This window comes from Podarcis cretensis (genome assembly GCF_951804945.1).
Source record: "Podarcis cretensis genome assembly, chromosome: 3".
In the NCBI taxonomy this organism is placed as follows: Eukaryota; Metazoa; Chordata; class Lepidosauria; order Squamata; family Lacertidae; genus Podarcis; species Podarcis cretensis.
This window is the reverse complement of record NC_137172.1, coordinates 5,505,056-5,527,375: the sequence shown is the minus strand read 5'-3', so window position 1 is coordinate 5,527,375 and position 22,320 is coordinate 5,505,056. Positions and strand designations below refer to the sequence as shown.

Below are 22,320 nucleotides of genomic sequence, written 5' to 3'. Positions count from 1 at the left end.
TGGTAAAAACAGGGGCACTCTGCACCTTTCTCAAGGGTACTCTGCACTTGCTCAGGGGTACTGTCCTCCTGGCTTCACATTTGCCCTAATAAAGTCCAGCCCAGCTGTGAAAAGAGGGGCGCTCTGCACTTGCTCAGGGGTACTGTCCTCCTGGCTTCACATTTGCCCTAATAAAGTCCAGCCCAGCTGTGAAAAGAGGGGCGCTCTGCACTTGCTCAGGGGTACTGTCCTCCTGGCTTTTGCTGTTGTTGTTTAGTCATGTCCGCCTCTTCGTGACCCCATGGACCAGAGCACGCCAGGCACTCCTGTCTTCCACTGCCTCCCGCAGTTTGGTCAAACTCATGCTGGCAGCTTCGAGAACACTGTCCCACCATCTCGTCCTCTGTTGTCCCCTTCTCCTTGTGCCCTCCATCTTTCCCAACATCAGGGTCTTTTCCAGGGAGTCTGCTTTGTAAGATGCTGTCTAGGTTTGTCATTTGCCAGGAGGTGATGGGCCCAGTGGCCATGATCTTAGTTTTGTTGATGTTGCGCTTCAGGCCATCTTTTGCGCTCTCCTCTTTCACCCTCATTAAGAGGTTTTTTAATACTTTCAAATACTTCAAGGGCTTCACATGGAGGAGGGAGCATGCTTGTTTTCTCCTGCTCCAAACCATTGGCTTCAAGTTGCAAGAAAGGAAATTGTGACTGAGCATCAGGGTCTTTTCCAGGGAGTCTTCTCTTCTCATGAGGTGGCCAAAGTCTTGGAGCCTCAGCTTCAGGATTTGTCCTTCCAGTGAGCACTCAGGGCTGATTTCCTTCAGAATGGAGAGGTTTGATCTTCTTGCAGTCCATGGGACTCTCAAGAGTCTCCTCCAGCACCATAAATCAAAAGCATCCATTCTTCGGCGACCTCCTGGCTTCACATTTGCCCTAATAAAGTCCAGCCCGGCTGTGAAAAGAAGGGCGCTCTGCACTTGCTCAGGGACACTGTCCCCCTGCGTCCCTCCACGCACTTAATGGTTGGAAAGGAAGCTGCCCGAGGCCTGGAGGCCCCCCGCGTCCCTTCCCCACGCCTCCCTCCCGACGGCGCCAGGCCCTCCTACCCCTCCCCGTGTTCTCTTCCTCCGGCGAGGCAGGCAGGGCGCGCCCGAGGCGGAGCCGGTCCCTCCCCAGGCGGCCCGGGAGGAAGCTCATAAATAGAGCGCGGCCGGGCGGAGGAGGGCGCCTGCCGGAGCGTAGTGCAGTGGATAGAGGGGGACGCCGCCCGCTTGCGCGCCCGCCTGCCCGGGACTCGCCGGTTCGAGACCCGCCAGCCGCCCTCCTGGCATGGCTTCGCTGCTGGGCTCATACGCCTGGTCCGAGAGACTGGAGTGCTCCGCGCTGGAGCTGCCCGACGGGGGCGCAGCATCCGCCGGCGCCATCGGAGGGAGCCGGCCCGAGAAGGGGTCCCCCGAAAGCCGTATCCGACGCCCCATGAACGCCTTTATGGTATGGGCCAAAGACGAGAGGAAGCGTTTGGCTGTCCAGAACCCGGATCTGCACAACGCCGAGCTGAGCAAGATGTTGGGTAAGGTGGACGCGGGAATGAGCGCGCGCGCAAGGAGTGCGGGAAAGAGCGCATCTCGCTATTCGAGTTTTGTTTTTCAAAAAGTTTTTAGGTTTGATTACTTTTTAAAAGTTTTAACATTCGGTTCTGTGTTTATAGATCTCTCAGTTTGCTATGCAGGCCGTCTGATTTAGCCGGCGCTCTGTGCGTAAAAATCCTTTCTGCGCGTAAAAATCGGTTCAGGGCGCGGGGTGACTGTCCAAATGCATTGAGATCGCGGCGTTTAACAAGGAGGAAAGGCCTGATCCGGCCGCAGTTCAGCAACCTCTAAGCCCGTTGAGGTTTACTTGGTGGTCCGTTCCCGAGTTCCCATCAGAAAAGCCGATAAAAGAGCCCCCGGTTTGGCTGTATCTTTGGAGTCAATGGGGACTTTGGAGTGATGGGGTTTGGTCGGCGCGCTCAGGAGTCGCTCCGAAGCGAGTCCCTTTCCAGTGGAAGTTCTTAAGTGGGGAAAATCCATCTGGGTTTCCCGTCAGCTGCGGTTTGCTCAACCTATCGGATCGGGGCCCTCAGTATCTCAGAATCGGGAAAAGCCGGTGAAAAGGAACAGAGTCACTTTCTTTTTCACAAAGTTAGCAGATTTCGTAATCTTTTTTTTTATAAAAAGTGGGCTTTTTTTTTTGCACGCGTCTCCCTATTTTTTATTTTGCTTAAAACTACTTTAAAACCGTGCGAAAGTTCAAAAGATGCCTCCCTAATCCCCCACCCTCACCCCCGCCAAAATAAAATTAAAGCTAAATAAATAAATAAATGACCGTGCCTTTTTATGATTAAGAGCTCACCTTTGCAAATAACCCGTTGGGCAGAATGAGATCAGTTTTCCCGGAATAAAGGTGAGGGGGGAATGGCCTAAAGTTTATTGCAAACTTCACGTGTCGCAAATGCACACAATAAATCCGGGGGTAAATGGTTTTTTTTAGCTATGTTCTGTGTGTATTGCTCTGAAAAGTGTCAACGACCTAACACTGTATAAACAATATCGTACATATTCTAAGGGAGGTTCTTGGAAAACTTTGAAAGCTCAGTGATAGACGTTCTTCCTGTTTTCTTCCCGAAGTAGTATTAAAGGGCAGGAGGGAGGAATAGCCATATATAACACTACTTTTATTTTTATCTAGGAAATTAAATTACAGCTTTATTTATTTTTAAATAAATGAATAGGGCATTTAAATTCGTTTTTAATATTGGATACGGCACATCAAGAAGAATACTGCTGGATATATATTTTTTAAGGAATGAAGGATATTTAAATCATGTATAATTAAATCAAAAACAACACAACAGTTGTGATGTACTTATTCATATCTGTATAGTCGTTGTTTATTAAACTCATAAGTCCCTCAGTTAAGCAAAAAGGTCTCCAAGCCCCTGGCAACATATTTAAAAACATAAAGAGTAAATATTATACTACTGTATAGACACATTTACACAGAAACAGATGCAATGATAGTTTTAAAAAATACACAAAACAACCCCCAATGACAGCAGCAAGAACAACCAAAAAAACACACATTAAGAACAAGGAACAGCAAACAGTCAATCAAAAGTCTAAGGAGAAAAGATAGCATCTCCAGGTATTATTATTATTTTTTTATATGAACACTACATGTTAATAAATATTTATTTATCATCTTCCTAGCCATGTTCTACATAAAAAGTGCCTAAAGCAATACACTGTGCTAAAACATTTTTTTTTAAAAAAAATAAAAGTTCAACAGCAATAAGGACAAAAAACACTTATAAAATCAAAATATCAAACATATTCAACACTTAAAGCAATTCAGCACATCCCGTATCAAGCACAAATACCAAAGGTTTGTTACACCCACAACTGCTTGATCTGAATTCGTTCTTTTTCTGGGGAGGCGCAGAGAGACACTTTCCCTTTCAAAACAATAATTTTATTTACAATAGAATTTGGGATCAATTTAAAATCACATGTGGGAAAGTGGTAATGAGTAGCTAGCTCGCAGTTCCCAGCACTGAATACTTTTCTGCACCTCTAGATGTAACCATTTAAGCCACTTATCCTACATTTATGTGTCCGTTGGAAGCAAATTCCACTGAAAGGTGCATTGAACGTTCAGTCGGAACCAGTTTTAAATAGTGCACAAGGAACTTCTAAATATTTGCATCAGTATTTCAGGTTTGCGCTGCCTCACCCTGACCAGGCTGACTTAGAAATAAATGCCTCTGATTTTAATTGCATTTACTTCCAAGTAAGCATATGTAAGGTTACAGCCATGACTTGCTACGGGGTTGTGCAGAGGGAATATCTGTCCTTGAAAACATTTTTCTGCCCGTGATGTTTTTCATTTGATTTCTCAAATGCTGGAAATTCAGAAGAGGCACATTTTCTTGGCGATCTTCGTAACTATACAAACCTCTGTCCCACAACTAAAGAACCTTTACCTGTAAATTAGGCTGCCACCCCTTTCTCCCCACCTGTCCCCAGATTTTCAGCACCCTCTTGAAAGATGCTATGCTCACATTACCCATTGGGTTGCAATGCTGTGTTAGCTTCATTTAAGAGGCGATGCATCGAAATTAGCAGACGCGGCTTACTTAAAGGTCCATGAATCTCAGTGGGACTTCTTCAACTAAAACGTACTTCAATACAACCCACTTTCCCAAGCCTGATTACAGCAGAGATTTATATAAGGTTTGGCCATATCAGAGGTTCCACGTTGAACCCCTTTCCCAAAAATTCCTGCCCTGGGTTTTCCTTTATCACAGCTGCCACGCACCGCCTTGACGTTTCCCTCAAGCTCGGGCGTCATGACCCCAAGATCTCTTTCCTGCGTAACCGCTGCCAGTTCAGTGTATTGTTTTCATTTAGGGTTTGGTTTTATTTTCCTCCACTGTGGACCACTTTACAGCTCAGGGTGCTGAATCTCCTGAAGTCCCATTTTGCTGCCTGTTTCCCCAATTTGGAGACATCTTTTCAGGGCTCTTTGTGGTCTGTTTGGGGTTTTGCACTCCTGGGTCACTTAGTGTTGTCTGCAGACCTAATTCCCACACCGTTCGACTCCTCATTCTGCACTCCATCACGCTGTGTTACGGAGGATCAAGCCCCAGTAACAATCTCTGCATCCGAAGGAAATTCCATCAATAAGAAAACCTTGGAACACTGGGAATTCTACAGTATTTTGGGTTTTTTTAACAAGATCCCCCCGGAGTCTATGACCAGGCACTCTTATGCTGGTGATAAATGATGCAAACTGGACTTCATCTGCATTGTGCATTAATTAATTTGCAGGTTCTAGAAGAATAGCTGCGCAGGAGCGAAAAGGGCTGAGGAGTTAACAAGGTTTTCATTTCTGTATCACTTATCATTTCCATTGGTAGACAGCTTGCTATCTGAGATCTCAAAGAGTAGTTTGCCATAGTTAAATAAGTACAAACACAGTAAGTGCCATAAAATCCATATTATTATTATTAAGTAAATCAAATGATCTGCCAGACAAAATATATAAACAATACCCTTGCACAGAAACACAAAATTAATACCAACACAAAATCAATACAAAAAACAGAGAGCCTTACAAGGCAGCGTAATGCAAAATTTCAAACAACGTAACACGCAGTATTCACATGACTTCTCAACCTCACTCCTTATCCGTTCCTTGCAACCACTACCCTCATTTATTGCCATGCAGAAACCTTCAAAGATGAGTGGAGGGTTGGGACTTTTGGAACATGTTTCTTGACCTGGTGGGGGAACTGTGGCGGGCGACAGAATGGCAGAAACTGGTGCGGGGTGTGAGGAATAGGACTCTATTTTTTGTTTTCTCTCTCTCCCTTTTAACTTGATGCAGAGCAGGCAAACGTTCAACAGGTGCACCTCTCTCCCTGCTTCTCTGAGCCCAGCAAATTCTTAGCTTGTTTATCATTAATAGAACTATTTATTGATGCCGTCGTACAACAGACGCATCAGGGGCACACAATGCTAATGGAAAAGAAAAAAATTAAAACCACATGACAATGCAAAGTCGTTATATTGATAATAAAACTGCACCTCTTGAAATTCTGCCTGCGAAACTGCACCTAACAGCAGGAAAGGGAAAATAAAAAGATGTCACAGGGTGGAGAAGGGGGGTGGAAAGAAATGATAAAAGCTGCTCACAGACTCTGGGTTGTGCCTACCATTAGTCCTGCTCTGAGTAGACCCATTGAAATAAAGGGAGCTGAGGTTGCCATGATTTGCATTGGACAGCAGCTTGCTCTGCTGTGATCCGGTGTTACAGTCCAGAGTCTGGTAGCATAGGTGTCAAGGTTTCCCTTTTTAAAAGGGAAATTCCATTATTCCGAATAGGACTACTCGCAAGAAAAGGGGGAAATTGACAGCTATGTTTGGGAGAGAAGAAGGATCTGGGCGGAAGTCAAGGCAGGATAGAAACGGCACAGATTTGCCAAGCTCATGGTAAACATTCTTACTTTAAAACTAAGTGTGGTGCTGATAATGCCGAGGTCGTAGGTTCGATCCCCGTATGGGACTTTCTGCACTTTCAGGGTGTCAGACTAGATGATCCTTGGAGTCCCTTCCAACTCTACAATTCTATGATCCTAAGCAAAATTTGATATTCCTCCCTCCTTCCTGCCCCGGGAGCATCGCTCAGCATTTAAAACATCAGGCTCAGATTCGGATTGGTGGATGTGGGTTGATTGCCTGTCCTTAACCAAGTTGGTGTGCATAGTAGAAACACAGGCAGCTGTTTTATGCAGAGTCAGGCCACTGGGTCCATCTAACTCAATATTGTTGACACTGACTGGCAACAGCTCTCCAGGGTCTCTCCCAGCCTTACCTGAACATACATACTGGGGAGTGAACAGCCACTCAGCTGCATCTAAATTCCCCCTTTGCTCTTTCTGCGATGCTGCAGATTAGAGTGGCCAAAGGTGCGTAAGTTTGCCCACGAAAGCTTTTGCTCCTTGCGAGGAGGAGACGCTGCCTCTTGACATTTCCTTTTTCCTTCCTTGACGCAGCAACACTCCAGGAACAAAAGTGCTCTCAACCCACAAACCTGTTGATTACATTTGCACTCACTAATTAAATTAGCCCTGATCTGGCTATAAACAACAAATTCGTCTATTGCCGAATTATTTCAGATTTATCTCTCGACCTTCATCGATTTTGCTCCCTTCTGAAATTCAGGGTATACTTGGGTGCCGAGAATGAAGTGTTGGGCAACGGCAAAAGTGTGCACACTTAGGAACATTTAGATGTGAAGCGGGTTTTCGGGGGGGGTGTCGTCGGTTTGCTCTGAGGCTGCCGGCACACTTGGCAACCGTGGAAGTGGAGCATGCTTGGCAAAGTCCATTGAGTTCAATAGGTCTACTCTGAGTACAGCTATCGCTGGACACCCCCCCCTGTAAAGCCTCAAAGTTGCATTTCCCAGTTTTCCAGGGGTGTGCAAAGAATCGCCTCTCCCCATATGAACTGACCCAAACCTTGTGATCAGCTTCTGTGGGCCTTCTTCATGTGCCACACAATAACCCTTCCACATTTATAAGAACTTGATTTTTTAGTGTGGCAGCACCTGTACTTTGGAACTCCCTGCCACTTGAAATCAATCGGGTACCTTTGCTTTTCTCTTTTCGGCACCTGCCAAAAATCATTCTTCTTTAGACAAGCCTGTCCGGATGCTTAAGACAGTTGAGGTGATTTCCAGATGTTTTGATTTTTGTATGTTTTTAAGTTTGGCTGTGAATTTTTCTCGGTTTTATTATTTCATCTTTTCGTAAACCGCTTTGAGGTTTTTTTAAAAAAAAACAATCAGGCGGTGTATAAAATGTATGAAATAAATGAATAGGTTGCACCAAACGAGCTGAATCGTTATTAATTAATTTGCACAGAACAGACAATGTTAAATGCGTAGCATTGGCGGTGTAACATATTTAAAAAAAATTATTTATACCCCACCCTTCCCGGTTCAGAAAACCGGGCTCAGGGCAGCTAACGACAAATTTAAAACACTTAATTGATGCAACAAAAAAACAGCATAAACTACAGTATAAAATGTGAGTAACAATACATTCAGAATTCAAAAAATCAATTTAGGGTGGAAATCCCTCCAACAAACATTAGATGATCACCAGGGCTAGCTGGCTAAATTAGTCCTATTTGGGCCAGCGAGGACACCAGGGGAGAACATAAGCTGAAACTTTAAAATGATCGCAGTCCGCTGCCCCAAGCAGCTTACAATCTCGTCGCCAACAGTCTGACTATAACAGGCACATAGAGAAGAGGACTGGAAAGGGAGCCGACATTAACAGGGGGTGACTGTGAGCCAGTGTGCCGAGTCCAGCTCACTGCCGCATGCTTTGCTGAATTTCCTCTGTGTGTGCCATCCTTAAAGGCGTTTTCCTCCTCCTCCTCCTTGCTCTCCCCACAGGCAAATCCTGGAAGGCTTTAACCCTGTCCCAGAAGCGGCCGTACGTGGAAGAGGCCGAGAGGTTGCGGGTGCAGCACATGCAAGACTACCCCAACTACAAGTACCGGCCGCGGAGGAAGAAGCAGATCAAGCGGATCTGCAAGCGAGTGGATCCGGGTTTCCTGCTGGGCCACCTCTCCAGGGACCAGGACTCCGCGCCGGAGAAACGCAGGGAGAAAGATGGGCAGGCTGACTACTCTCCCGGTCCGGTACTGCCCAGCCTCGGGAGATACCGGGAGGTTCAGAGCAGCGGTGCCGGTACCCCCATGGACACCTACCCCTACGGCCTGCCCACCCCCCCAGAAATGTCTCCCTTGGATGCGATAGACCCTGAGCAGAGCTTCTTCTCCTCTGCCTGCGCCGAAGACCCTTGCCGCTCCAACCTGCCCGGGGGGCCCTACTCTCTGGAGTACGCCGGCGGCTCCTTGCAGTGCGGCCGCCCTCTGGGCCACCTGCCCATCTCTCAAACCGCCCACCCTGCTTCTTCCCCTTGCTCGGCTCCCCCCTCCTGCAACTACTACCCCCCTCCATCTTTCCACCCGGCCATGCAGCCCCACGGCCTCCACCCTCACCTGGGCCAGCTGTCGCCGCCTCCCGAACACCACCAGAACTTCGACAGCCTGGAACAACTGAGCCAAGCGGAGCTGTTGGAAGAGATGGACCGCGATGAGTTTGACCAGTACCTGAATGCCCCCGGACACCCGGAGCCTGGCGGGTTGGTGGTCAATGGGCATGTCCAGGTGTCTCAGGTGCCGGGCGGCTCCCATTCCTCCGAGACCAGCCTCATTTCCGTCCTTGCCGACGCGACGGCCACTTACTACAACAGCTACAGTGTTTCTTAGGCCCATGGGACGAAATCGGCACCGCAGGCTGACTGAGGACAGGCTTTGGGGTGTTTTGCCGGACGATAAAAACCTGCCTTTGGCCTCTCTCTACCCTTTCTCCTCAGGGTGTCTCTCCCCCGTCTGATCTGAAATCGCATTGGACGTTGCCTGCTAGGCTTAAGGACTCCTAACATCTTAACTTCAGAAAGGCCTTTTGAAAGTTTTAGTTTGAAAGGCCTTTTCGGTTCCACTTCAAAGAGCCGTGGGAACCTTTTGATTGACGGCCAGAGTGTCTTAATCGAGAAGCATTCTTGTCCCTCCCATTGGATCGAAGGGTCTGCTCTGATTTTTAGGGTGATTGGAGGGGCAGGGGAACCATGGGAACTCTTGCCACAATAGGGGCCTGAAATGCTTGGGGGTGCCCACGTTGGATTTGCAAACTGGAGTCGAAGATGGAGAACTCAAAATTGGCCTCTATGTTGATCTGAGCAGTTTCCTTCCCACCCTTTAACTCTTGCCCAGGCAGCAGGGGAACAAAAATAAATCTGGAAAGTGAATCTGCTTGGCTGCTCCTCTTGCTTCTCTAAGACGGCAATCGCCATAACCAAAGATGTTCTTGGGTGTAACGCCTTGGAACTAACTCCCAGGCCAACGGTGGGGTGTCCCTCCAGCTGTTGCTGGACACAAGCACCTTTATCCCCATCAGCATGGCTGGTGATCGGGGATGATGGGAATTGTATTCCGGCAGCATCTGGAGGGCCAAAGCTTTTCACCTCCCTGACCTAGGCGGCCCCTGTTAAACGGAGTGCGGTTTGTGCCTTGGTACCATCAGGCAAGGCTGGATCTACACCAGGGGTCAGCAAGGTTTATCTTGCCCGGGCCAGATTGGTCCCACAGAGATCCCTCCGTGGGCCGGATTGTGAGTGCGCGCGCCTGTGATTTTTGGCGTGTGTTCGCCTGCAATTTTCGGCATCTGCCTCTGCGGAGATGTAATTTTTGGCACTGCAGAAGCGAGTCCCTGTGCCGTGTTGCGCTGATTTAGTGCCACACACAAGCAGGCAGCTCCACAGGCTGCTTCTGGCCCATGGGCCTTAGGTTGCTGACCTCTGATCTACACCTACATGTTAAATGTCATTTCCCCCTACTGGAACAATCTTAGATATGTCATTCTAAAACGACACAGGGCATACTTGTCAATTAAAATGTTTTTCACCTCGGTCCCAGTCCCCCCGGTCAAATGTAAGTAATCCCCGACTGGTTACCGGTTACTACACTCCTCAGCTCCAGTTTCGCATTTTAATTCTTCCTTCCTCTCTCTCTCCTTCAGTTCAGGGGAAACTGAACACCGCCCCTCGAATACCATTGGAACGGGGTGGGGTTGTCTGTTGGAGTTTAAATGGAGTAAAAAAATAATAAGTAAAACACTACATAGGGACATGGGAACAGTGTTTCACCGATAGAGCAGTAAAAAACATTTAAAAATTAAGTGATAAGAAAGACAAGGCAATGATGTGTTATGAACGTAGAACGTCATGTGTCCCTCTGAGTCATTGAAACCATTCCTTAACGATCCCTTGGCGTTAAAAACCATGAGTGTAGATCCGCTCCAGGTCTTCGTAACAGAGTAATGCAGGAGGTCTATGCAGTGGCGCAGCGTGGGTTGTCAGCACCCGGGGCAAGGCAAGTAATTTGCGCCCCCTAACCCATGGATTTGCGCCCCCTAACCCGTGGATTTGCGCCCCCTAACCCGTGGATTTGCGCCCCCAACCCTAACCCCCAGATGTTGCGCCCAGTGCGGCCGGCCCCCCCCTGCACCCCCCACGCTACGCCACTGGGTCTATACTCAGATTTCTGTCCTTTCATTCCTTTGTGTGGGGCTAGCGTGGGATAGTTTCTCAGGTTGAAGCCAGAAATAGCCCGTCAGAACGGTACCTGCCACCAACTACAAAACCTCTTTTTAAAAATGATGTTAGTAGGACGAATATTCATACTTTGGAGCCGATACCTCTCTCCTCCCTCCATAAAATCTGACCATCAGCCTTGCAATAATTCCTTTGTAGATATGGACTTATTTGAAAGGCTGATTTAGCACCTGTATTTTCAAACTGGGGAGCGTAGTTCATGTAGAAAGCAGTGAGGGGTTGGTTTGTTTGTTTTTAGGTAGGGCAAGATCCCTGAAAATGTAGCTTACTTCACCCCTGGGAGAAAGTGCATGCTTGAGTGATAGGTCATCAGGATTGCTGAACCCCAGAGCAATCACAGCAGCAGGAAGAGAAGGGATACTACAGGACTCCTCAATGATGGGTGCAGCATTTCTGGAAATAAAAAATGAAATGAAGTAATGCCACCAAGTCTCAACATGCGCCCTGCATCTTGGGAAACACAAAAATCCCTTAAGTGCGCCTTGTGAAAGGCAACCTTTGCATCATGGGTGTTTTTTTTCCCCAGAGCAAGGGTGAAGTTGGTCAACTTCCAGGGATGTCAGTCTTTTATGCACGCATCTGCAGAATGACTAAGCTGCACAGGGAGAATTTCACTTCTGACGCTTGGCGCAGGATCCTTCCCTGGCGAAAGGGACCCACTTGGTTCTCCTCCATAATGAAAAAGCAGAGAGAGAGAGAGAGAGAGCTGCTGATCCAGCCCATTTGGGTCAGCATCCTGTTCCAACAGTAGACAACATGAAACCTACAAGCAGATATTAAGCTCCTCACCTAGTTGTTATTGTTTAATTGTTTAGTCGTGTCCGACTCTTTTTGACCCCATGGACCAGGGCATGCCAGGCACTCCTGTCTTCCACTGCCTCCCGCAGTTTGGTCATGCTGGTAGCTTCGAGAACACTGTCCAACCATCTCATCCTCTGTCGTCCCCTTCTCCGTGTGCCCTCCATCTTTCCCAACATCAGGTTCTTTTCCAAGGAGTCTTCTCTTCTCATGAGGTGGCCAAGGTATTAGAGCCTGAGCTTCAGGATCTGTCCTTCCAGTGAGCACTCAGGGCTGATTTCCTTCAGAATGGATAGGTTTGATCTTCTTGCAGTCCATGGGACTCTCAAGAGTCTCCTCCAGCACCAGAATTCAAAAGCATCAATTCTTTGGTGATCAGCCTTCTTTATGGTCCTGCTCTCACTTCCATAAATGTGGGGTGTAGATGCAATAGATAAATGTTGTTGTTGTTGTTTAGTCGTTTAGTCGTGTCCGACTCTTCATGACCCCCTGGACCAGAGCACGCCAGGCACTCCTGTCTTCCACTGCCTCCCGCAGTTTGGTCAAACTCATGCTGGTAGCTTCGAGAACACTGTCCCACCATCTCGTCCTCCGTCATCCCCTTCTCCTTGTACCCTCCATCTTTCCCAACATCAGGGTCTTTTCCAGGGAGTCTTCTCTTCTCATGAGGTGGCCAAAGTACTGGAGCCTCAGCTTCAGGATCTGTCCTTCCAGTGAGCACTCAGGGCTGATTTCCTTCAGAATAGAGAGGTTTGATCTTCTTGCAGTCCATGGGACTCTCAAGAGCCTCCTCCAGCACCATAATTCAAAAGCATCAATTCTTCACCTAGTAGCCGTGGTTATTCTTTGATTCTGGTGCCTGGCATTCAGGGATACATTGCCTCTGAACCTGGAGGTTCCGTTTAGATCATCAAGCCTTTGAGACGTTTGACCTCTGTCAATCTGCCCTAAGCCCCTTCTCAGGTTCTTTGAGTTGCTGGCAATGGTGGCAACTCAAGCAGTGAATGCTCAATGTTTTCTGCACCTTGTGCAGAGAAGCCTTGTCTGCCAGGAGTCAACTGCTCGTCAGCCTTGCTTGGTGACCCCCAGATCTCATCTGGAAGGAGGAGGAGGAAGCAAATTTCTCCCTCTACCCCAGATTTCTTCTCACCATGCATACTTTCTATAAACCTCTGTTTACATTTCATCAACAGATAGTACCGAATTAGGGTATTTTCAACGGGGACCAGTGCTTCAGAGCAGACCGTTTGCTATGCAAGGTGAAGTTTGGATGCTCTCCGAGAGCCCTTATAGAAGTGACCTGGTGACCATCCAACTGTCTCCTCTAAGAAATCTTTTTCCCCCCAAGACAGCTGCCCAACAATGGCAACAGACAAAGTGGACACACCCAGAGAGAAAATCCCCTCTTTCCTAACGCCAGAACATTGCAGCTGAACGTTGGAAGGCTCAGGCCAGATTAAAGGAAGCGTTTCTTCAAGGAATAGTTCACCTGTGGAACTCACTGCCACAAGAGGCAGCTGTGGCCACCAACTTGGGTGGCTTTGGAAGAGGATTAGACAAATTCCTGGAGGAGGAAGAGCTCTTGTGCCCAGGTCCTGCTTGAAGGTTTCCCACAGGCATCTAACTGGCCACTGTGGAGGAGATAGTCTACAGTTCTGACCCAGCCAGCTCTTCTAAGGTTCTTAACCAGCCTTCCCTAGAAGCTCCCAGTCTTCCAAGCCAGCTCATTCCATCACTTAATGCAGGCTTCCTCAACATCGGCCCTCCAGATGTTTTGAGACTACAGTTCCCACCATCCCTGACCACTGGTCCTGCTAGCTAGGGGTCATGGGAGTTGTAGGCCAAAAACATCTGGAGGGCCGAGGCTGAGGAAGCCTGACTTAATGGCTCTCTTGGCAGTGACGTTTTGCCCAAACCTTTTAATCCAAATCGAAACAAAAAAACTCCTTCCAGTAGCACCTTAGATTTTTATTTTTATTTTAAATAAAATTTTTATTAATTTCCAAATTTTTTAACATAAACAAAAACAACATAAAAACAAACACAAAAACTCATATTTTCTTAACCTTATTTCCATAACCCTCTTTTCCCGGACTTCCCCATACCTTTCCCTTTTTGCATCCTTAATTTTAAACCATTATTCAGCAACCCTTCTTAACCAATTAAATGTAAATTCATTCTCTTTTTCAATTCCACCCTAAAATTAAACACAATTTTCCGCTGCAATTCTACGTCTTCTTTTCCCTCAGCATTTTAGCACTCCTCAATTTTATAATAATTCTTAAGATACATCTTAAATTTCTTCCAATCTTCTTCCACAGTCTCTTTCTCTTGGTCGCGGATTCTGCCGGTCATTTCTGCCAATCCCATAAAGTCAATCACTTTCGCCTGCCATTCCTCCAGCGTGGGTAGTTCTTGTGTCTTCCAATACTTTGCTAGAAGAATCCTTGCTGCCGTAGTAGCGTACAAAAAGAAATTCTTATCCTTCTTCGGCACCAACTGGCCAACCATACCCAAGAGAAATGCCTCTGGTTTCTTGTTAAAGGTGCACTTAAGCACTTTCTTAATTTCATTATAAATCATTTCCCAGAAGGCCTTAATCTTTGGGCAGGTCCACCAAAGGTGGAAAAAGGTACCTTCAGTCTCTTTACATTTCCAACATTTGTTATTGGGCAGATGATAAATCTTCGCAAGCTTGACTGGGGTCATGTACCACCTGTAAATCATTTTCATAATGTTTTCTCATAAGGCATTACATGCCGTGAATTTAATACCTGTGGTCCATAACTGCTCCCAGTCAGCAAACATAATGTCATGACCTATGTCCTGTGCCCATTTAACCATAGCAGACTTCACTGTCTCATCTAATGTATTCCACTTCAACAGCAAGTTATACATTCTTGATAAATTCTTAGTATTGGGTTCTAACAGTTCTGTTTCTAGTTTCGATTTCTCCACCTGGAAACTAATTTTCCTGTCTTGTTTGACCAGTAGCACCTTAGAGACCAGCTAAGTTTGTTCTTGGCATGAGCTTTCGTGTGCATGCACACTTCTTCAGATACACTGAAACAGAAGTCACCAGACCCTTATATATAGTGGGAGGGTGGGAAGGGGTATTACTCAGAAGGGTGGTGGGAGATGGGTGATTGGCTGATAGGTGTGGTAAAACAGTTGACGACTATTAACAACTGCAATTGGTCTTACAGGAAAAAGCAAGGGATGAGATGGCCAAAAATAGCTTTATCATGTGTAATGAGATAAGAATCCAATGTCTCTATTCAGACCAGGTCTCTCCATGGTTTTAAGTTTGGTAGTAAGTTGCAATTCAGCAACTTCTCTTTCCAGTCTATTTCTGAAATTCTTTTCTAATATTACAGCTACTTTGAGATCTTGTGTAGGGTCAGGGTTAGGGTTATAGATCTTTCTCATCCCTTGCTTTTTCCTCACCCTTCTGAGTAATACCCCCCCAACCCTCTCACTATATATAAGGTTCTGGTTACTTCTGTTTCAGTGTATCTTAAGAAGTGTGCATGCACAAGAAAGCTCATACCAATAACAAACTTAGTTGGTCTCTAAGGTACTTGTTGTTGTTTAGTCGTTTAGTCGTGTCCACCTCTTTGTGAGCCCATGGACCAGAGCATGCCAGGCCCTCCTGTCTTCCACTGCCTCCCACAGTTTGGTCAAACTCATGTTTGTAGCTTCGAGAACACTGTCCAGCCATCTCGTCCTCTGTCATCCCCTTCTCCTTGTGCCCTCCATCTTTCCCAACATCAGGGTCTTTTCCAGGGAGTCTTCTCTTCTCATGAGGTGGCCAAAGTCTTGGAACCTCAGCTTCAGGATCTGTCCTTCCAGTGAGCACTCAGGGCTGATTTCCTTCAGAATGGAGAGGTTTGATCTTCTTGCAGTCCATGGGACTCTCAAGAGTCTCCTCCAGCACCATAATTCAAAAGCATCAGTTCTTCGGCGATCAGCCTTCTTTATGGTCCAGCTCTCACTTCCATACATCACTACTGGGAAAGCCATAGCTTTAACTATACAGACCTTTGTTGGCAAGGTGATGTCTCTACTAGAAGGAATATTTTTTATTTTGTTTCGACTACGGCAGACCAACACGACTACCTACCTGTAACTAGAACTTTTAATCCAAATGTAACTTGGGGGGGGGGCTTTTTTCCGCCGCCCCCCCAGCTCCTGTGCTTTGTGCCTCTGGAACATCTTTTTCAGTATGGAGAGGAGCTGTTGTCTCGTCTTCTCCTGCGTCATTTGTTTTTGTCCTGGTCAGCATTCATTAAATTAGATGGTAGGGTGACAAGCAAACCACTCCCTGATCTGCCACTCTGGGCCATTTCCACACTTCATGAAACGGCTCTTTGTAGGCCCAGCGTGGCAGATCAGGTCAGGGTGTGGCTTGTCATTCACAAACACTCCTCCAGCTTCACGTTGCTTTGCATGACATGCCAAGATGCCGTGCTCTCGGTGTGGCAAGAAAACCAGAGAGGTTTCCATGTCCCGGCCATCTGCAGCAGTCGTTGTGTTGCAAGTCGAACTATCCCATTCTTCTCTGAATCTAAACCACTTGGGTCTCCACTGATGTTGGGCTACAACTGCCATCATCCCTAGCTAGCAGGATCAGTGGTCAGGGATGATGGAAATTGAAGTCCAAAAGCAACAGGAGGCCCAAGTTTGGAAAACCCAGCGAGGCTCCTCTTAGTTTCTTAAGGCTACAAACTGGTGCATCTAGGAAAGGGGGATAAATTTGTGCTTGTTTTCATTTCATTGAGAAACTACCCCATTTGCTCTTCTTGAGCCAATATGCAAACCAAGACGTGTTTGTCCTTCAAAATGTGCAAGAGTTTGAATTTTGCAGTGCCACCCCACAACCAAACAGTGTGTGCACTGTTGCATATATCGGGGAAAGTGCACACAAAATTCGTATCTTAGCAAAAAAAAAAAAAAAAAAAAAAACCATACAAAACCACATTTTATCGGGGTAAACAGCTTGCCGAAATGTGTACGTTAGTCAAAAACTGGATGCAAAAAATGTGTTCATTCAGAGGAATTGGCGCTGAAGTGGGGATGAATTTTCACGAGGAATAATAATTTCAAAAATGCAAATTTCTGCCAGTGGAAAAATGAGAAAATGAAAAGATTCTTCTGGTCCTGCTTTGCATGTTTCATTTTGTGGTGCGCACGTGAGTTGCGCACTGAAAATGTGTGTCTTTTAAATTGGAACTTAAGGGGGGGAAACAGGAATTCTCTTTCCTTTGGCAGAGACGGCAGGCAAATTCTCACCCTGTCTCTCTAAGAGGGACATTTCCCATGTAAGCAGCTATGTTCTGGCAGCCTCTGTGGTCCAGCCTCTCCAAAGATTTTGCCATTTTGCAAGACGAGAAGTTGTTGTCCTTGTTTCTTCCCGCAATCCGGTGACTGCTCCCACACTGTTCCAACCCCACTGACGTGAGTGGGAATGCCATAGAGTAAACGATTTACGACCCCGTCTTTAAAACTCACCGCCCAAGTTAAATGTGTGTCGAGGGTGCGGTTTCATGAGCAGACTAAAATTCAGGGGGGCTTGCAGAAATAGTGTGTCAGTTTTGCAGGCTGACGCTGCCAGTTGAAAAGTTCAGACGTTTCAGGTGTTTTGTGATTCATTTCAGAGGCTGGCTATTCGGATAACAGATTCTCAGAGATGTGATTCATTTGTGTGCTCCAGGGCTGAGTCTTGGCTTTAACTAGATCCCCTGACTGTGTGAAATTAATTAATTTAACAGCCTGTTCTGCACACACACACACACCCAATTAATCTTCTCCGTTTCACATCCATACATCTTCCTCATCGCTGGCGCAAAGTCTCTGCAAAGCTTTGCTGGAAAGGATTCCACAACCTTGCAACGCTCTGGTGTTTTTATCAAACTGTCACTGAAGGAAGATGCTTTTAATGTTTTAACTTGTCCCTTTTCCCGCATCAGTGTATCTCTGCCTGGAATGACATTGTACATATCTGCTTCACAGGATCTCCCCCTTGTCCACCATTTCTGGGACTTTCTTGTATCGGTGGAAATTGACTGGTTCCTGCTCCCTCCTTTGCTAATCAGTTATTTAATAGAGTTATTCTTATTGTAATGATTAGTTAGCGGGTTTATATCATTCTTGTTTTTGTTTTTCTAATAATGTCCCTGAAGTGTGTGATTTAATATACAAATAATACTTATATATATAAAAATATATATAAAAATAAATGAATTAAACACCACAATGTTTAAGCTAAAACGTTCCTTTTAATTTTGCTCCCCTCTGTGATCTTAAGTGTGGACATTTTCCGTTGGCATAAAGTATTTAAGTTAAATAAATGCATTTTTATATGAAAATTGTCATTTTTTTTTCGGAGAGCGGAAGGCTTGGGGAAGGTGGATTCTCGTTCCTTTATTTTTTCTGTTGTCACAGAGATAAAAGGCCACACACTACATTTGAAACACTGTTACTGAAATTCTTCTATAAAATATTAATAGAAAACAAAATTTAAAATAAGAAGAGAAATACATTTAAAGCGCTGTAATGCCACTTTAAACAGATGTGGCACCCCCTAAAAACAATTCTGGGAGCTGTAGAGTAATAAAGATACTGAGATTTGTTAGGATCTCCCTCCCAGAGTTCACTGAGGACAGGAATTGATTGACAAACATTTCAGGGAATTGTAGCTCAGGCGGGGGGTGGGGCTGAACAAGCGTTTCCTAGCAACTCTCAGCACCTTTCGCAAACTATAGCTCCCATAATTCTGTGGAGGAAGCCATGTCTGTTTAAAGCAGCGGTTCTCAAAGGGTGCGGCAGGAGAGGATGGCAAGTGTGGCAAGAAGATTCAAGGGCAATCAAAGAAATATTTAAACATAGAATTGTAGAGTTGGAAGGGACCGCTAGAGTCATCTAGTCTAACCCCCTGAAATGCAGGGATCTTTTGCCCAATGTGGGACGCAAACCCCCAACGCTAGGATTAAGAGTCTCATGCTGTAGTGTAGTGTAGTGTAGTGTAGTGTAGTGTAGTGTAGTGTAGTGTAGTGTGGTGTGGTGTGGTGTAGTGTAGTGTAGTAGTGGTTGCGTGGCGAGTTCCCATCCTCCCCAGTGGAAATAAAGTCACACGACACAATTATTTAAGGTTAATGGGCTAAATATGGCCACAACTTTATTGGTTACAGGTGATGGGCGGTACTGGCTTAGGCGTTGGTCCTAAACGACTATATTCGACTCCAGCCCGTCCGCTTGAAGTCCAGGAAGGGTTAACCACCAGTAGGGGGAGTCCTGCTGATGCACATCAACTAGGAACTCTTCTGGGGTCACCGCTAGGGGCGTGTCTTAGGCACTGACTTCCATAGGCTTCGGACAGGGTCACGCCCCCTGGAATCCTTTATTGGACTGCCCTTCAATATGCGGGGCAGGTGATGGCACTACCTCCCCTCTTCCATCTACAGAACAATACCAATGCCTAACCACCAATACCCAGAAAGCTGTGACGATTTGCTACGAGGTAGGCGAAAACCAAGTGGCTGGTGCCAATTTGCCAAGTGGAAAAATTCCTACCAGGCCCCTCAATGGCGGCCAACCAAGATACAAAGCAAGGTCAAGGAACGAATACCTTATAGGGCAGGAGGGTGGGAAACAGGAACAGCTGGTAGGCGGCAAAAGAGGGAGATTCCTGGCTGCACCTGTGTTTAAATCGGGTGGGCCATGCCGATTGGCTGGCCAGGGGGTGTCACGGCCAGGGATTCCCCCAATCGCGCAGGGACTGGGCTCCAGCCACCGTGCGCATGGTGGGGCCATGACGCCCGCAATCCCACCTCCTCTGCAGGGCGGAAGTGCTTAGTAATAATAATAATAAATTTTATTTATATTCTGCCCTCCCCAGCCAAAGCCGGGCTCAGAGTGGTGAACATCATACAAGTAAGACAATGCATAAAAACAAGCGATCAATAAATTAAGATACATCCCACAATTAATTCAAACAAATTAAATTTAAAGTTAAAACTGGACAAGTGGCAATCTTCAGATTAAAATTGAAAGCGGTTACCAACTGTTTCCACTGATATTATAAGCACCTGTGAGTGGGCTGGGAACCTCCTTTGTGCTTGTTCTTATACAAGGAGAAAATGAGTACAAGTAGTTTCAAAATATTCTTTTGTTGTCTTTAGTTGTAGGTTAGGGTTGCCATATTTCAGAAAGTAAAAGCCAGGAGACCCCTGAATTGTTGAGCTTTCTTTAAGGAAAACCCCAAAACTGTTGAGTTTTGTTTTGTTTTGTTTTGTTTTGACTCTGAAAAGACGCAACTTTCGATTTACTTGCTTAAGATGCAATTCAAAGCGCCTTATTTTAATTGTTCAGTTCAACAGCACCCCCTCCCTCACATACACACAGCCAGGGAATACTGGGAGCCTCGACGGAGCAGGGTTGTGGAGGAGAGCTTCCCGGAAAGTTTCCTTCGCTGCTATTTACGCCCTCGGTTCTCCAGATGGAACAAAAGCGAAGTGCATGTTAAAAGCGATGGTCTGGTTTGCTTGTTCGTTTATTTCATAAAAGTCACACGCCACTTGGTTGTCATAAAAACCTCAAAGTGGGTTACGGAGAGAATAAAGCAAGTAAATAGTTAAAAACATTCCAGGGAAACAAAATCAGCAAAGAAATAAAAATGGGTTAAAACACACGCCAACGTTCTACGCATCTGAGTAGACCTATCTAAACAAAAATGTTTTTAGCAGGCACCAAAGACACAGCCTGATATCAATAGGCGGGGAGTTCCAAAGTGTAGCCACCGCCAGACTAAAAAAATGATTTCTTACAAACATGGAACAGGTATTATGTGGGACTTGTAATAGTGCTGGTTCCATGGTGATGGCAAGAGGTTATTACCGTACTTTTCCGTGTATAAGACTATGGTTTTTTACTCTGAAATAATGTTCATAATCTGGGCTCGTCTTATACATGGATAGTATCTCCCCCCATTTTCTTAAATTGGAGTCCTCCAAAATATGGGGCGTCTTATACATGGGGGTGTCTTATAGACGGAAAAATATGGTATAGCCCCATTGAAATGCATTGGGGATGCCTCTCTTACTTCATATGCCTGCCCTAGGAATTGCTACGGAAGGAATCGCATTAAATATCGAGCAATTCTGAGAACATGGGAAACCTCAAGAATGCAATGCAGAGGCGGTTTGTTGATCTGCGTTCGTGTGTTGCTTTGAAGAGGGTTTATGCAACTGCTGGGCGGTACGATGCTATCTTTGTGATAAAGAAGCTATCGACATCTTTTGCCTCACCTGCAATCGAGGCACTTTGAACGAGCCTATTGTGCATCTTAGGTCTGGGTAGAGAAAACCGGCGGTTGCCAAATAATTCATCCTCCCTGCCCCCCCCCACCGCCCCACCGCTAAAGGGCACCCATCAATCAACAAGCCGTTGATAAACCTGGCGGGCTGATTATTGCATCTCAACCTTTGCGAAGAGCAATCTAACCGCAGCAACCCAATTAAGCCCAATCAAGTAATGATAACGTTACAGGTCATAAAAAAATAATGACATGTTTGGACACTGCTTCCCGAAGCATGTGCACATCAGAACATCACAATAGCCTGAAGGATCAGGCCAAGGGCCTGTCTTAGTGCAGCATCTTGTAGACCAGGCATTTCCAAACTTGGTCCTCCAGCTGTTTGGGGACTACAGTTCCCATCATCCCTGACCACTGGTCCTGTTAGCTGGATGATGGGAGTTGTAGTCCCAAAACAGCTGGAGGGGCAAGTTTGGCCCTGCCTGGTGTAGACAATCAGATGCTTCAATGGGAACCATGGAAGCAGGATCTGAGAACAAGAGCCCTCTCGTGTCCTGTGGTTTCCAGCAAATGGAATTCAGAAATGAGAGCATTGCCATCACAGCTAAAAGCCATTTCTCCAAACTAAAAAGCGGCAATTGCGTTCCATCGACCGCCCTTCTCCCGCCAATCTCAGGGAAAATCCATGCCATGGAACTGAGGTGGGTTAAACTGGCATTCCCTGGGAACTGGTAGCTGAAACCCTACTGCTCATTTCACAGCAGGGACAATGGTACCATCTCCCGGGAAGTTGTCCTAAATGGCCTTGGCCCAGTATACCTGAAGGAGCATCTCCATCCCCATCGTTCAGCCTGGACACTGAGGTCCAGCTCCGAGGGCCTTCTGTTGGTTCCCTCCCTGCGAGAAGTGATGTTACAGGGAACCAGGCAGAGGGCCTTCTCGGTGGTGGCGCCCGCCCTGTGGAACACCCTCCCATCAGATGTCAAGGAAATAAACAACTATCTGACTTTTGTTGTTGTTGTTGTTTAGTCGTTTAGTCGTGTCCGACTCTTCGTGACCCCATGGACCAGAAAACGCCAGGCACTCCTGTCCTCCACTGCCCCCCGCAGCTTGGTCAGACTCATGCTGGTAACCTCGAAAACACTGTCCAACCATCTCGTCCTCTGTCGTCCCCTTCTCCTTGTGCCCTCCATCTTTCCCAGCATCAGGGTCTTCTCCAGGGAGTCTTCTCTTCTCATGAGGTGGCCAAAGTACTGGAGCCTCAGCTTCACAATCTGTCCTTCCAGTGAGCACTCAGGGCTGATTTCCTTCAGAATGGAGAGGTTTGATCTTCTTGCAGTCCATGGGACTCTCAAGAGTCTCCTCCAGCACCATAATTCAAAAGCATCAATTCTTCGGCGATCAGCCTTCTTTATGGTCCAGCTCTCACTTCCATACATCACTA

At 46.4% G+C, this 22,320-nt stretch overlaps 1 protein-coding gene and 1 long non-coding RNA gene across 2 annotated transcripts; one reads left to right on the top strand and one right to left on the bottom strand.

Moving 5' to 3' along the window:
• The first annotated feature begins 1,189 nt into the window (after nt 1-1,189).
• Nucleotides 1,190-9,400, top strand: SOX7 (SRY-box transcription factor 7). Its single transcript, XM_079968939.1, has 2 exons — nt 1,190-1,546; nt 7,981-9,400. The coding sequence occupies exons 1-2, from the start codon at nt 1,306-1,308 to the stop codon at nt 8,859-8,861; spliced, it is 1,122 nt and encodes a 373-aa protein (XP_079825065.1). The 5' UTR covers nt 1,190-1,305; the 3' UTR covers nt 8,862-9,400.
• Nucleotides 9,401-12,001: 2,601 nt separating this feature from the next.
• LOC307212034 lies at nt 12,002-17,908 on the bottom strand. Its single transcript, XR_013836750.1, has 2 exons — nt 14,561-17,908; nt 12,002-13,522 (listed from the first exon to the last, which is right to left on the bottom strand). It is a non-coding gene; the product is annotated as an uncharacterized lncRNA (long non-coding RNA).
• Nucleotides 17,909-22,320: the final 4,412 nt, after the last annotated feature.